This window comes from Prosopis cineraria, unplaced genomic scaffold, assembly GCF_029017545.1.
Source record: "Prosopis cineraria cultivar Desert tree isolate PC_DT_omini unplaced genomic scaffold, ASM2901754v1 PC10, whole genome shotgun sequence".
In the NCBI taxonomy this organism is placed as follows: domain Eukaryota; kingdom Viridiplantae; phylum Streptophyta; class Magnoliopsida; order Fabales; family Fabaceae; genus Prosopis; species Prosopis cineraria.
Window position 1 is genome coordinate 17,000,533 of NW_026555341.1, and position 17,505 is coordinate 17,018,037.

At 31.1% G+C, this 17,505-nt stretch overlaps 1 protein-coding gene and 1 non-coding gene across 2 annotated transcripts; both read left to right on the forward strand.

Moving 5' to 3' along the window:
* The first annotated feature begins 5,086 nt into the window (after positions 1-5,086).
* On the forward strand, positions 5,087-5,159 carry TRNAA-AGC (transfer RNA alanine (anticodon AGC)). Its single transcript has one exon. It is a non-coding gene; the product is annotated as a tRNA-Ala (tRNA).
* A 2,213-nt stretch (positions 5,160-7,372) lies between these two features.
* LOC129322920 (uncharacterized) lies at positions 7,373-16,985 on the forward strand. The gene is given in 12 exon segments (XM_054969385.1): positions 7,373-7,521; positions 8,256-8,561; positions 9,530-9,607; positions 9,720-10,234; positions 11,240-11,863; positions 11,982-12,136; positions 14,603-14,814; positions 14,913-15,013; positions 15,015-15,047; positions 15,168-15,469; positions 15,546-15,649; positions 16,660-16,985. Coding segments are annotated over 11 exon segments (2,481 nt in total). The 5' UTR covers positions 7,373-7,521; positions 8,256-8,272; the 3' UTR covers positions 16,728-16,985.
* The last annotated feature ends 520 nt before the right edge of the window (positions 16,986-17,505 follow it).

Below are 17,505 nucleotides of genomic sequence, written 5' to 3' on the forward strand. Positions count from 1 at the left end.
GAAAAGAAAACGCATCTGACCTGAGAATGCACGGTGAGAGCTTCGAAGAGGAGGACCTGATGGGATAACGCACGGCGGGGCTTCGAGCACGGCAGACCAGACGCACGGCAGACCAGATGCACGGTGAGAACTTCGACAGACCGAGAGCTCCGACAGACTGAGAAGACGCTGGAGACAGACCGAGCTCCTGGAAGAAAAAGAAAGCCAAACGTATTTATTATGTTTCAAGGGCAATAACGTAATTTTATAAAAATAATGAGGGTAAATTAGTCAATAAATTTACCTCTCCCTCCAAAAAACCCCAATTTGGAGGGAGCCAAAATAAGGGGAGGGGAGGGGAAGGGAGCCAAAATTTTGGCTCCCCTCCCCTCCAAAAATTTTAAACCAAATGAGAGAAATGGAACCCCTCCCCTCCCCTCCATTTACCTCCAACCAAACAGAGCCTTAATCAAAATATTCTATTATGAAGCTTGAATTAGATTTCCTTCACAGTTCTTGCGCATGCTCTGTTTCTTTTTATTCCGAGCACGGTCGCGCACGGAGAGAGGAGAAAAGAGGAAGAAAACTGCAAAATAAAAAAAGGCACGTGTTTCTTTTAAAACGTGTGGGTCCCACACATTTTTCTTTCTTTTCCTTTCTTTTATTTATTTATTTTTTCCAAACGTGTATACACACCACACATGCCTGCGGAAATGAAAATCCACCCCCTTCTTTTCTCTATATATATATATATATATTTTTTTTTTTTCATTTATCAATCTCTCTCTCTTTTATATTTCTTTTTCTTCTTTCTTAATAACAACAATAATTTTTTTAAAAAAATTTAATTTAAAACTATATTCCAAATTAAATGTAATAGTCTTCTCCTACTAATTTACTTATCTCTAAATATTTTTTAAGATTTTTATTAACTCAAATTAACTCATAAAATTTAAATTGAGATGTTACATATGATATTATTTGAAGTAACTCAAATGGACTACAAACAACTTATTTGTACAGTTAAATCACAACAATAACATTTCATACAAGATTTGGCCATCAAAACCCTAAATTAGCTTAAATTGAAAAGGCGTAATAACAATGCAATAATCATTATGGCCATTTAAATACACAGATCTACAAAATCAATACTTGTGATAGTATCTCAACCTCTCATAACCATTACACCACAATTACAATATTTTAGGTCGAGATATCCATAATCTACAATAAAAATTCATGCAAATGACAATAAAATTGCTTTATGATCTTAAGTTGGCATAGACATAAATAATTCGTTACAAAACTAAAAGAAAGAGAAAGGACCATACAAACACAAGTCCTTTTAATGATCAACAGCACCTTCCTTTCCTTTATCCCTATTAGAGCCATTACCTAAAATTTGTAACCACGAGGTGAGTTAAGAAGTTAATAACTAAATAATTTAATCAAACTACTCATGTGTAATAATAGACAGTGAGTATTTGAAGTGGCACATAAACACATAATAAGTTACATACATACATACATACATACATACATACATACATACATATATGCATATGATCATAAAATGGTATGCATAATCAATACACCACCTTATACTCTCCTTATATCTTTCAACTGAATCGATAGTCTGACAACTTAATAGAACTAAATTCATGTGACTAGATTGGCCTAAACTTACCAATCATAGGAGGCAACATCGGCTAAGAGCGCTTTTGTCCACTATGGACCTCATATTCTCCCTGTTCATGAATATTAGGGATGTCAATGCCCAACCTATATCACATAATACTGGAACTTTCAAACAAATATAGAACTGCGCACGAGGCCTCCACAATGCTAGTGTGCCATATAGATTTTCAAATAATGCCCCCAATACCACATTAGGGTGAACTCTCACTCTCTCACAATGATCATACTAAATATATGCTTAATGATTCCATACATAACTATAACATGTAATTTCCGCCATAATGGTTATTTCCACATAAATCATAAAATTTTACAAATATTTATACTTGAATATATGATCTAATCTTCAGAGCCACAATGTTCAAAATATAATTTTTCATTCTACTTTACATAAAGTTTCTAAATCATAATCATTTCATATTAATATTATACTAGTACAAACAAGGGAATTAACTTTAATAACTATTACACAACCATCCAAATACACAAAAAAAGAGTTTAGACAATTAAGTTACTTCAACTCTTTTTATCATTTAAAAGGATTACTGTGGTCAAGACTTAGCTCCACATATGTCCACTAATGTGAAAACACTCGGTTAATATTTAATTTACAAGATTAAACATTTAATTATCAATTCACATACTAATTGACCCATTTTTAACATAGTTTTGGTACCCACTATACCAAAAATCTTACTTTAACAATATTAACTCTTCCAACACACTCCAATAATTTTATTTAACACTCAAACACACTAATAACCACAAATCTATACCCACGTGCTCTTAATCTCCCAATTCCCACTTACGGTTTGTCTAAACCTTACTCAAAAATTTTAAATCACTACAAAATCCATAAATTTAGGTTTAACGACTTGATTTGACCCTCCAAAACCTTAAATAAGGCAATAGGTTAGGTTATAACCCAAGAAAAATTGAAATCAAGTCTTACATTACCCCAATCATAAAAAAATTCACACAAAAAGAAGATGGAGATATATATGAAGCTTACCTAATATGTAGCAAGCTTAAAAATGCCTCCAAATCACTCATAAGATTAAGCCTTAGCAGCCACAAGCCCTTCTTTCATTGCTCCTCACATTTTATTTCTTTCTCTTCTTTAAAATCAGATGTGTTTCATATTTGATTAATGCTAGAATTTGGCCATGCGCAGTGTCATATGGCACAGCAAGTGACACATGCCAAAATGGTCTCCCACTCGAGCATGATTGACCTATACACCATCATAGCTTATTTCTTGAGTTGTACAAAAGTTCAAAAACCTTATTAGTGTTTCAAAAACACCATTAATTCATAAATAACTTATTTTGACCAAATAATCCTCCTAAATACTAAAAATTTCAAGGTTTAAAACTCAAGATGTTGCACAAGATACTCATTAATCCTAAAAATTAAGTATATTTCTATTTAATATTACAAAAATGGTGTGCTTTTTTAGTAATTATGCATCTAAAAACGCTTTTGATTAAAGTCAACTTACAATATTCTTAAGACGTTTCTTTTTGCATGTAAAAAGTATTTCGTTAAAAGATTATGTTTTCAGATTAAATAAAAAGTTTGTTTTTCATGTGGCAATGATCTTGAACCGAGAGCTCGTGTTTTTCGGGATTGCGGTCATGATATAACTCTATGGCTGTGGTTTGCTCCTTCTTTGAGTCTTACGTTCTGATATTGTTGTTTGATTAAAAGATGCTTTCTTACACTTGGATATGGGTGGTAGGATTGACTTCCTACCAATTCTATACTCAATTTAGAGAAGTCGAAATAAGCTGGTGCATCAGGGCTTTTAAGCTACTCCTGAGGTCAGTTTGAACAAGTCTTTGACCCTTAGGCATTAGGCTAGCATAATCAAGGAGAGCACTAGGTTTAAAGAAAGACCTTGTACATGGATTCTTGAACCAAATGGCTGACTGGCAAGTTTTTGGTTGTGGATGTTCAAGGGAACGAGGTGTGGGTTGTCTTTTGATCCAATCTAGAATATTATTTTAACAACAACATATGTTTGAGTTTTATGAAAAGTGTCTAAAAGCACAACAACAACAAGCAGTGGTGGAGATAGGGAGACTAACAAGGGTCATGATCTTCTTAACCTTTTGATTTTTTTTTTAAATAAAATGTAGAGTTATATATTTTTGGCTCTTAAGTTGGTACATTATATAAGTAGATAAAATTCTCATTTCAATTTTATATGTAGTCTTTGATGCATGTGTAGCCCACCTATTTCAATAGCTTGAAGATATATTTATTGTAAGATTTACTTATTTTTAACAAGAGAATGCTACACTTGCTTTTAAAGCATTGATGTCATTTGATTTTATTTTTATTTTATATTTGATAAAATATATTAAATTTTATATGCTTGATGTCTACCATAAAATCATTTATCTAAAAGTTAAGATGTTATCATTAATATATGTTCTTCTAAAAAGTAAATTACTTTTTTCTGTAATAACTAAGCTATTAAAATTTATTATATAAATAATTTTTATTATGGTATAATTAGATCTCATCAACATAAAGAACTTGTGATAATTGAATACCGTTATAGTGTTGATATATTTATTTAATATAATTATTAATTAAAAAATTAAATAATAAATTCAATAAGTAACTAATAGAGCTTCTTAAATTGAATATAACTTTAAACTTTAATGTTGCATTTAAATTATTTAATGCTCATGGGAAATTGAATTATGCACCAAGTTAATGATAGTTTCTATTAAAAGGAAAATTGTTTAAAAATTTATCGTATATATGATAATTAAATATTTTTACGCTATGAAAAATCAATAAGTAAAATTTAAAGAATGAATATATATCTATTTTTCTTATATATTTGTAAAATTAAATATAAATATGTACATTGAAATATTTATGTTATGATGATGATATATATAATTTTATTTTAATTATCATATATATATATATATATATATTGTTCTTTTAGCCCCCGTAAAATTGGAAGGCTTCTTATATTCATCTCAAATATTTGCCCATGTCGTCAGAACCAAGTCTTTCACTCTATGGTCCCACTTGTCTTTTGAAGACCTTATGTGAAAAGTTTGCTGGTTCAATGGATCTTTGTTCTTTAGTCATTCCTGATATTATGGTTTTTCTTAAGTTTTTTATGTTTGTAAGTCTTAAGCCTATGTAACTTGTTTTTAATTTTCTTTTTGGCTGGTTGGTTTGTATTTTCTTCAGCTGTAATGTTTCTCCCGTTAAAAAAAAAAAACCATTCCTGTGATATTAAATATTAATATAAAATGGTTCTCGTGTTCATCTTGTTGGGTGCTATTCTCGATCTGACTTTACTAAAGGGGAAAGAGAGATGTAGCTCTGTCTTAGGTTTTAAAAAATATTGAATTTGGTCGACAGAGGCACGTGCGGGGATGTAGCTCAGATGGTAGAGCGCTCGCTTAGCATGCGAGAGGTACGGGGATCGATACCCCGCATCTCCATTACTTTTCACAATTTTGCAATGTTTTTCCATTTTTTGATCATGTTATTTCCAAATGGCAAGCCTACTGTTTGAGCCTGGTGCTTTTCCTTTTAGTAGTTGGACCATTATTCAGTGACAAGACCATATTTTTGGCCCTTGTATATGTCCCTTTCGTTTGGTTTCCTTCTAAAACCACAAAGGTACAATAATAATAATAATAATAATAATAATCATAATAATAAATATTATAAAATTATTATTAATATTAAATAAATGAATAAATTTAAATCGTTGAAATTAGACTTTAACAGTTTATATATAAATTTTCACTTGAATAGTCTAGAAATACACTGAATAAATTAGAATTGTAATTAAAAATATTTTTTCTACAATCAGATAATAAATGTAAAAACATTTTCAACACTAGTTGTTGAAGTTTAGAAACTAGTTTATTTTGCTAGCCCTAACTGCCATTCTAAATTGCTTAGGACATTTTTTTTCTAATTTTTTAATTGATTTATAAATTTTTAAGTCAAATTCTATTGTTTTGGTTAAATTCAACAATTTAAATTTATTTTAATATAATAATAATAATTTTATAATATTTTTTTATTTTTATTATAATAACTTTGCAGTTTTAGAAGGAAAAAAAGAAAAAAAAAACATATGAAATGACGTAGTACATCTACTACTAAGTGATGAATATGACTGTGCATTAAAACTGTGTCTTCTCTCTCCCTCCTTGCCTAGAGGTAATTTTCTAATAAATTTAATCTTTTAAATTGAAGAAATTATAAATAAGAATCTTCTAATATCAAAATAACTAATTAGCACCACCAAATTATGAAATTAAATTTTAGGACATGATTTTTTTTAAGTTTTAAAAATAATACTTTGAGTAAAATGCTCCTATTTGAAATGTCAATTTAAAATTCACTAGTGTTGAAATCAGTTTGATTGGGTTATAAATTTATGGTTAAACAAGCAAATTGTCTTTTAAATTCTAAATCCAGAAATGTATGGGATTTTGAACTCATTTTTTCTGCAAATTTCCTTTAAACTTTTGTAAATGATACAAATTAACCCTTGTTGTTAACAAAAATTAATTTTGATAGTTATTTTACTAGAAAATAACATAAAAAGACATGAAAAATGACATAAAAGGATCAAAAAAATTTCTTTATCTTTTTTTTTTAAATTTTTATATCCTTGTATGTTATTTTTGGGTCCTTTATTACAATTTTTTAGTTATTTTGTTTGTAAATTTAATTTTTTTCTATCATTTTCTAGTCAACTAATAATCAAAGTTAATTTTTATTAATAATATAAGTCAAATTACACTGTTCTAATAAGTTGAAAGGAAATATTATGTAAAAAATGAGTTAGAGTTCCATACTCATTTTGGCCCTGTAGTTTAAGGGCTAGTTTGTTCATTTATCCTTAATTTAATTGAAGGGGATTATGGAATCACTTTGAATTGAAAATGTTTTTATTTTTAAACTTACAATTAACTAAATTAAAATTTTCTAGTATTGAAATCATTTTTAATTGGGCTGGAAATTTAGTTGAAGCGGATTATGAAATTATTTTATTTGAGTTGAATTTTTTTTTTCACTCTTAGACTTGCATAATTGGTCACAAGACTTTGTAATTATCTAACATAAAATTTGCTAATGGTAAAATCACTTTTATTGGATTAGAAATTTAATTAAAAGAGTAATGAAATCACTTTACTTGAGTTAAAAAAAGTTTTTTTCCCCAACTTGCAAACTTGGTCACCAAACCAGAGTATTTTAATCAAATTATTATTTTTAACATTCCAAAAAAAAAAAAATCATGATCCTAAAATTAAATTTCATAATCAGCTGATCATGACTCATTATTTGCGAATTGCGGTATTGTACCCCCTGTTACAAGTAGAGGGTAGGTTCGAGCTTAGAATAGGAAATTTGTGACAGGGTGTGTGAGTTTCCTTTGTAAATACAGGTGGGTAAGTGGGTATATTTAGGTAATTGTCTCTCGACCAAAAAAAAAAGTGACACACATGCACGTGAAAATTTTTTGAAAATTAAAAATTGGCCAAGACATCATGCACCCAAAAAAAAAAAAAAAAAAAAAAATTCCGTTGAGATGTACCTGCAAAACGGCGCGCGTGACTTCTTCAGTTTTGAATAGATTTTTACTATAAAATGTTTTTGGCCAAATTTTTCATGGTTAGTTTGATGATGAATTTGGGTTTCACCGTGCGTGTGTGTTTCAAGGCATCAGAATCAGATCGAGATGCAAGACAAGCGAGAGGTCTTTTACTCGCAATGCAAACATTGAATCTCCTCACTCCTCCTGATTCTCTTTCTCCAAGATTCTGCTCGATCCTCCTCCAGGTAAAATATCGATATTATTGCTATTGTGGTTACTTAGTTCCATGTTCTGCAGTAATCTATTATCAATTCTCAATTTTGTTGTATTGTTCTTGCTTTTATCAAACAAGTTTTGATTTATGGCATCAAACAAAACTCCTTTTTGTGTTTATATAATTATAATAATATTTTAATTGCTGCCTCTTAATGAAGTTTTGCGTTGATATTCTTTGTCAATGTTAAGAAGAGCTTATTGCAACTTTTCCAATTAATTTTTTGTACAATTGTCCTTTTTCTTCTTCTTCTTCATCAATGAACTATCCTTAATCTTCAAACGAATATAAGGGCATTGTGTTGGAGCAAACTAGTGCTCATTAAAATGAAGTTTTTGGGACTTTCAATCTCAACCAGAGTATTTGCCGTTGCTTTTGATTGAAATTTGAGAAAACAACACTGACTACATAAAACGAGAGCCAAACCATATATAAAGCAATATTTAGTAGCTAGTATTTCTCTTGGCTTTATGACCACAAGTTACTAGAACATGAATGAAGAACACTCAATATTAACTTTTTTAACAATTTGCCTTGTAAGTTTGAAGACGGTTATGCTATAAAAGATCAAATGAAAAGAAATGGAAGGAGAAATTAATCATATTAGTGAAGTGAAAATTCATCGATTATCATTTTATTTGTTAGTCCATTGTACATTCTTCTATCTGATTCACACTTTTGGGAACTCTCGAATAAATTTTGCAGGTACTTTTACAGGCACAATGAATTTTTTGATGCGATCTTCTGCACATGTATCCGTAGAACATGCAAATGTTCCCCCTATTTCCGAATCACAAACAGATATATATAGTAGATCAACAACAGGAGCAACTTTGGAGTCTTTTATATCTGAAGATCCATATACACGGTATTCCGCAATTGAAGGGCATGATGGACAGGCTAGCGGAGTTGGAAGTGAAGGTAGCTGCATGAATGGTCGAAATTCAAAAGATGGGTTATTTAAGCACTCAGATGTTTTGGAAGAAGAAGGATGGATTACAATTCCATATAGTATGTCATCACCATTGACCTAGTTTGATTATTCATTTTGGTTGAGTATGAGAAGTGAGATTTGGATGTTGTTACAAAGTCTTGATTTATGTCCAAGCCTAGAAATTTTTGTCCACTGAACTTGATATGTTTAAGTTGCTGTTACATATTTTATAGATTAACATCATTTCTAGATAATTACTTCTTCTTAAGTATTATAAATTTCAATCCTTTAAAAACACAAGTGCAGAAGGGAGGAGGGAAGGACGTAGGCATTGTGATCAGGAGAAGGCTCTCATTTTTTGCAGCTACAACTTGATGTCGAAATGGTCTTGTTTGGCTTTTGTATTGGCTCTTGAATCATTAGTTTCTTAGTGCAAGAATATGTTTATTTGAGATATTTGGTTAAACTACAATGTTAATCTCCATATTTTTATTCAATCTTTTATCTAGTCTTTAAGTTTGTAATTGAATTCCTATAGTTTTAAAATTTTATAATGTGATCTAGTCACTAAACCTTTGTTACTGTGCCATAATTCTGTCAGAGACTAATTACGTGTCATTTGAACATTTGAATACGTGTGGTTTGTGCTAGCAAAAGAGGGTAAAGTTAAATATTAGGCTAAAATCCACCATTTGTGGCATATGCTGCCAAAGTGGATTGGATATTATGAATTAGTATAAATATATTTAGAGCATTAGATGGCGTTTGGTTTTAAAAGTTGTAGAATGCTTTTATATAGATTTAGGTACTTGAATGTCTTGAATGCATTAACACTTTTTGTTGTATTCATAACAGACTTATAACATGAATGCAATTATAAGCAGATTATGGTTTTCACTGTTATAATCACATTATGTCATTATCACTAGTTATTTTATTAAAACATTGAAAAGTAGTTTCTTTTCAGGTTATTCCTCTTATATATGATCTTACAAATGAGGTTTACATTTCTTATGTGATACATCTTTCTATATTCTTTTCACAGAGGAAATCCCTGAAAATTGGAACCAGACATCAAACATAGAATCCCTGCGTTCTCTTGACCGTTCCTTTCTTTTCCCTGGTAACAGACTCTTTCCATCATTAAATATATGAATGTCATTTTTGGAATGCATGGGTTGGTCTCTCAACTCTGATGAAAAGTTGACTAGACCTAAGTTATACCTATAATTCAGGTGAACAAATTCATATCCTAGCATGCTTGTCTGCATGTAACCAGGATACTGAGATTATTACTCCATTTAAAATTGCTGCGGTGATGATTAAGAATGGCATGGGTCACAGCTCTGAGGGAGAGCATGAAAATGTCGAACATGGAAATAATTTAATGTCAGAAGAAGTGGAAATGAGTCCTAGCAGTCAAGAGACAAACTGCGAATCTCTTCTTAGGAGGGAAGAGCACAAAAGACGGACTGAGTTGTTGCTGCAAAGAATTGAGACTTCTCATTTCTTTGTGAGGATTTCTGAGTTTGATGAGCCACTTTGGTCCAAAAGAGGTGTTTCAGAAAAAATTTCCAGTTCAGCTGAAACAAACAGTCAGAAGGCCTCAACAATTGGAACTAAAGCAGCTACAAGAAAGATGTCTTGTTCTAGTGCAGTTATTGATAGAGGAAAGTTGGATGCAACCATATCTAGTGGAATGGCTAGAAGTTCTGCTCAGTGTTTCGCTCTTCCTAATGGAGACATAGTGGTACGTGCTATAAAACTTATGAAACTATGATAGTTCATTTCGTGTTATTACATTCATGAATAATAATCATGAGAATTGTTATATTTTCTTTGCCTATCCTTATTTGGTTAATAATTACAAGCTATTTGGCCTTATTAGTTGTAGATCTAGGAGCCTAATTAAATTAATAGTAAAGTCTTCTTAAGTTTAGGAGTCATATGCCATTCATATTTGGAATGTACTATATCTATATCGCCTTGTTTCTTTTTTAGAAGATAAATCAACATAAATAGGCTAGGTCAACGTTTTAATGTATGAAACTTCTCCTCTTCTATTGTTTCTTTTTGATTAGATGAAAGAACTCTGTTTACATTCCCCTTATTTTCATTTATATTATTTTATTACTATGACCAAAATGGTTTATTACCTTTATCTACAACCATAGTGTAAGTGGATAATAATATATTTTGTACGTAAGAGTATTGTTCTGTAGATACATTGTTCGTCCTTGCTTCTAATTAGACTTTACGAAGGCAAGTGTAGGATTTTGATATATTTGTTCAACTTGTGAGTGAAAGTCATGGAGAATCTTTCTATTAATAATTTCATACTAAATTTGGATGAAGCTCAGTAATGAATTTTTATTTTAAGTTTAGTTTTGGTTCAGCTTGCAGCAGTTTTATTTTGTCAACATTTTCAGCTTCTACTATGTGGAGTTTTCGGAGTTTTGCAGCTTCAGATATTCATGTGAAACTTGTACATGATGAAGGGAATGAACTGGATTTTGCAAAGTAGTAATCCTAATATCATTGTTAACAAGCTCTCTAGAATATTTTGCCTCCTACCATCCTGCGATTCAAAATTTATTGTTTCAAGCCTCTCTTTTCATTGATTCGATAAACAAATGCTTCATATATAACATGAGCCATTTTTTTTTTTTTAATATGCAAGCCTTGTTCTTCATGATTGGTTGACCATTTTTACTGATTTCTAATCTGATCTATTTTACTGTTTGGAAGGATGCAGGTTCTTTTACAGGTGAATGTTGGCGTTAATTTTCTTACAGACCCTTGCATTGAAATTCTCCAATTTGAGAAGTTTGAAGAGAAAGATTTTCCTTCTGAGAATCAGGATAATTTATTTTCTACCAAAAAGCAACCATGTGAAGAGCTACTAAAATGGCTACTTCCTTTAGATAATATTACTTCTAGTACAGCTCGATCCTTGTCACCTCCTCATTTAAGTTCCAACTCAGGAATTGGTATTACTTCTCAGAGATCTAACTCTTCAACATCATCTGGCTCTCAATTATTCTCCTTGACTCATTTTAGAAGTTACTCCATGTCATCGTTACCTCATAATACAAACTTGCCAACGGCTCCTGTTAAAGCAGCTAGTTCTAAGCCTAGCTTTGACCTTAATGACTGGGATCCACAGAAGTTTTTAAGGAAAAATATTAAGGTTGAAGAGCTTTTGTCTTTTCGAGGTGTCTCATTGGAGAGAGAAAGATTTTCTGTTCGGTGTGGGTTAGAAGGTATCTATACACCAGGAAGAAGGTGGAGAAGAAAGATTGAAATAATTCATCCCATAGAGATTCATTCTTTTAATGCCGACTGCAATTCAGAGGATCTTCTTTGTGTTCAGATTAAGGTCTGAATTATGATATATTTTGGTTTATTTATTTGACAAGTTACATCTACTACTACAAATCAGGTTGGCATGCTGTTCAGTTTTTACTTTTATCAATATTTTTAAAGTTGTTTGCCAGAATGTTGCTCCAGCACATGCTCCAGAGATTGTGATATTTGTAGATGCCATATCACTTGTCTTTGGGGAGGCTACAGATGGTGGACCACCTTCATCATTACCGATTGCATGCATTGAAGCTGGAAATGACCATTCTTTACCAAATCTATCTCTCAGGTTGTGATTTTTTTAATTATTGTTTGTATTTGTACTTGTCAGATATGATACTCCATAAAAGCATGCCACCCAAACTTGCGTTTGAGTTTGGTATCAACTTCAGAAAACCAAAAGTCAGCTATAGAAAAAACCTTGAATTATCTATTGCTCAAATTGGTTTTGTGAAGGAAGCTTATAGATTTAAAGGTTAGCCTTGATATGCTCTTTTATTAAAATTTTTTATGGTGAAGGCACAAACTTTAGTCTTGAAAACTTCTTAAGCAATATTTAACAATTTGAATAAGTTATCTCTACCTAATTTTAGTGAGAAAAAGTTTCTATTAAAGAAACTTAATTTGAGATTTGTTTGACATTAATTTGGGAGGATTGGCGAACTAGCATATCCAAAAGCATATATGACAAAAAATTAGTCACTAGACAGTTCTTGTTGCTTAATGATTTTTCTTTTTAAATCTTAAAATCTTACTTTAATGGAAATGTTGGAGAAATTCCCTCAATTGTCAGTGTTTTGGTTGAAAAACAAAGCTGTAAGGCTATGGGATACAAGCGAAACTACTTAGTAAATGTATAAGTTACGGTTTGAAAAATTGAGATTCATTTGTTCGAAGACTTTTTTTCCCTTTTAATTCAAGTGACAAGTACTATAATAGTGTGCGTGTAGATGGGTGAAAGACCAATAACCTTTACTTGTTGAAAGGTTTTAGTGTTTATTTATTTATAGAAACAAGGAAAAAAAGTCATTCTGAAAGAAATTATTCGAGATTCTATGAAAATGCATAGGGTTCATAGACCGTGAAAATTTTTTAATTAATCAAATTACTAATGAAACGAATTCTTTGAGTTTAGAGATTCCAAACATATACGGAAGAGATCAACTTATGTGATGGGGATGTTTTCATGCTGTGATGTGGATGTTTTCCTGCTAATAGCCTGGCTTCTGCTGGATTGTATATTGCCACGTCACCAAGCACATTCACTTTGTGATTTTGTCTCCTTTTCTTTTTCATTTTATTTTTTGTTGTTTATCCAAAAATGTTTCAAACTCCTTGAATAGAGGATTGTTCTATTAATACATAAACGCTAAAGAATACTTTAACTTTTTTAAACCAAAAAGTGATAACCTTGTTGTGGATGAAGACATTGTGTATTCCCATGAATATACACATGTTTCTAGAGTTAGGAAAACGGGTTGAGCTCACAGGCTAGTCCGTTTAATCCACACAATTTGAAGAGTTGGATTGAAGAAATTGGCCCATTTTTTAAAACGGGCTGAGTTAGCCCAACCCACAAAAATAACAGGTTAAAATGGGCTAGCCTGAGAGCTAAATGAGCTGGCCTGCAGGCTAACATATTTTAAAATTTTTTTAATTACATTATATCTTTTTATAAATCTACAATAATGATAATATTTCTTAAATATATAATTTATGACTTTCAAATATGTTCCTTACATTTGAAAGATAGTGTAAATCTTTTTTATAATTTGCAAATAAAATTTTTGTTATAGTTTGTGAAGATGATTTATTAGTTTTTACAGAAATATTTTAAATATATATTATTTATTAATCTCATAAGATCTATTGATTGAAAATTATAAATATGAATTCACCGAGAAAAATAATATGAGTTTATATTTAAATTTTTTTCTTAGTGACAAAGATAGCACACCTAGGCAAAAAAATAATTAATAATAAAAATCTAGCAAAATAAATTTGCTTGGTTAAATTTTATGTTTATTTTATTTATTTACAAGTTTTTTAATTGCTAATTTGCTTTAAAATATGAAATAAATATATATATTTATATTTATATTATATAAATTTTAAATTATTAAAAAAAATTTTGATAATTTTTTGCAGGCTAACCCGCAGGTTGGCTAACCTACTAGAAAGTAGGTTGGGTTGGATTTTCCAACCCGTTTTATCTGGCAGGCTGGTCCAACTCAACTTGCAAAAATGCCAGCCCGCATGGGCTAGCCTGCAGGTTAGCCCGTAACCCATTTACCCAATATTACATGTTTTTGCTTTGGCGTTTAAATCAGGAGAAAATTGAATGGCTTAGTTGAGATCAATGCCCTTTAGAAATTGATATATGTAAGAGCTTAAATGGTCATTTAATAATCAGTTCTTATTTTGGCTCAATGTGCTTTTCAACCTGTCATATGGGCTCGTTTTTAAACTAGTTATTGATCATTTTTTATATGAGCCTTCAAAATGATCATCTACAAGAGTTTGTGCTTAGCTACTTTGGCCCTTTTCTCATGTTAGCTCTAGGTGGTCTATCTAATCGTTTATGCTTTCTGCTTCTTGCTTCTTGCTTTTTTGTTTTTGTTCGACTGTGTTTATAGTTTGTCTTTTGTCGTCTTTTGTTGGGCCTTTAGGTTTTGTATGATCTAAAGGTATTTTGACTGTAATCGTCTTATCGTTTGTATATATTTTGACTTCATTTAAAAAAAAACAATTACAGGAGAGGGGAAGAACATTCTTTTATTCTTAAACCAGCAATTTCTATGTGGAAAAATATGGAGCTTCAAGGAAAAAATTCTCAATCATCAAAGTTACAAATTGCAAAGTCAACATCAAAATTGAATCTTTCCACCAAGAATCTTGACAAAAGGAAGGCTGCTTTAATGGAAGATAACTATGCTATTATGGTCTCATGCCGGTGCAATTATACAGGTAAGATTTGTCCCCTTAGTTTGCTATGGAGTCTAATGATTGTTGAGCGGTTAATAATTTTTTTTGACCCATTTTTTATTTTTTTTTACTTAAACTAGCATCAAGGTTGTTCTTTAAGCAGCCAACTAGTTGGCGACCACGCACCTCAAGGGATATTATGATATCTGTTGCATGTGAGATGTCAGGACAGTCTCTTTCACCCTAATGAAAGAAACTCCCAACTTCCTGTTCAGGTTTGTATACATGTTTAACTATTGAGTATCTCAAAGTTGGGACTTTGCTCAAGAATTCTGTTTGGTTTACTCGTATTGGTAAGTAAATACAATGAGTTGAATCAATGGCTTTGATGTCAGGTGTTAACTCTTCAAGTTTCTAATTTCACATTAGAAGATCTAACTTTGACGGTACTGGCTCCAGCCTCGTTTACTTCACCACCTTCAGTGGTTTCACTTAATTCACCAACTACACCAGTGAGTCCTTTCGTTGGGTTCGCAGAATGCTTGGGAAGAGTAAATAGTAAAAGACTGGATAGTGAAGAGACTGAGAAACAAATAGATGATGACATACCTCAGACTGATTCCATTAGTGATGATATTGTTCCCAATTCTGACTTGATTTGTTCACATTTGTGGCTACATAGTAGAGTTCCTTTAGGGTAATGTATCAACTTTTTTCATTCAAAATTCTTGTTTGAAATTATACTGACCACAACTTTGTTTGGCCCATATCAGATCTACACCATCTCAATCTTCAGCCACCATCAAGCTTGAGCTACTTCCATTGACTGATGGTATAATTATTCTTGACACTCTGCAAATTGATGTCAAAGAAAAAGGTTTGTATACTTTTTTTTTTCCTTACCATTCTTTTTCTACTAAATTGCATTCTCGATCTTCCTTAAGAAATGAAATTTTTAATCCCTCAAATTTACTACAATTATCAATTTGGTCCCTAAGTTTACCTTGGTTATTAATTTAGTTTTTATTATTTAAAAAAAAGTAATACTGTTAAAATCTATTAATATAGATAACAGAATACGATGGCAGCCATGTAGATTAATGAAAGGTGTAATTATTTTGGTTGGAAAAAAAGACAAATTTTAAAAAACAAAAGAACAAAACTCAATATAAGAGGCTATATTGATTAAAATTAAACTTATTTTAAGGATTTAATTTGTTCTTATTTAGCCACACATACATATCAAGTTATCAATATACTTAAGTTAAAGTATACCTTTGATCCTTTAAATTTATACAAGGTTTCAATTTACTCCCTTAATTTTATGAAGTATTTTTTTAGTTCCTTAACCCTAATACCATTAGTTTTATATGATTATTTTTTTGTGTCGATCACTATTATTTTAAAAAAGTTAAATTTAATATGTCAATATTTTATAATGTTTTGTCAATATTTAAAAATCTAATGTAAAATTTTTGTGTGATAGAACTAACATTGTTAGGATTCAATGAATAGAAAAACACTTTATAAATTTAAGGGATCAAAATAAAAATCTCATGTAAAGTTCAGGCATTAAAAGTATAGTTTAGCCATATACTTTACACATTAGATTAATTTAAAAGTCAATTTATGTTTTAAAATTTAAAGGACTAATATGATAATTTAAAAAATACAAGAGACTAAATTGATAAAAATTAAACTTAGATGACCAAATTGATAATTGAAATAAATTTAAAAAACTAAAATTTCTTTGTCCCAACTTCTTAAAGATGTATTCAATCTTTTTGTAGTTACCATGTTTGTTTGCTTTCAAATTGTTGACTTGCAATCATGTTGCAAAATGCTAACTTTCTCTTGTTTCTTATGTGTCTACTTTCTCGTCTACAGGTGTTGCTTATGTCCCTGAACGCTCCCTAAAGGTAAATGCAACCTCCAGCATTTTTCGCAGGGATTAATTTGAATGGGACTTCGGCTGGTCTCATTTTATGTCATGATTTATTCTTTTTTTTTTTGGGCCAATATGTCATATGATTAATTCAAAGTAATAGAATGGACCTTGACGAATACTAACTTCCATCGCTGTAGCATTTTGATGAAGTCGGCAAGTTAATTTATTGTTGAAAATCCAGCTGCAATTTTGTATTGTAATCACCATGGGCTTGAAAAAGACGAATGTTACAAATCTTTATATGTGGAAGAGTGTAATGTTAATGTGTGAGTGTTTTTTTTTTTTTTTTGGGGTGAAATGTACTTGTCTAACACTAGCAAAGAATCTCTTTTTTAATATAGTAGTTTTTTGTCAGGTCCCACATGGAGAGACTTGGGGAGGGTCCTGACTATATAAGTAGGTGCGCTGCACGCCCTAATAGATTAGTCTTTTAGGAAGAGAGTAATAGCCCCGTGACAAAATGATATCAGAGCTAAACCCGAGTTTGTCCAGTCGGTGGACCCCTCTGGTGGGCCACCCATGATGGGGGCATCACGGATTGGTCAGAAGAGTTATCAAGTCCCACATCAGCGGGACTTGGGGAGGGTTCTGGCTATATAAGCGGATGTACCGCACGCCCTAATTGATTAACCTTTTGGGAGAGAGTAATGATCCCATGACATTTTGCTGCATTTTTGGTTGAATGGACCTCAATAACAGTTGAGAAACCGAAATGGATGATGCCTGAGCAATGGCGGTTTGTATTGTTATCAAGGCAATTTTTTTTTATATTTAAGAAAATAAGT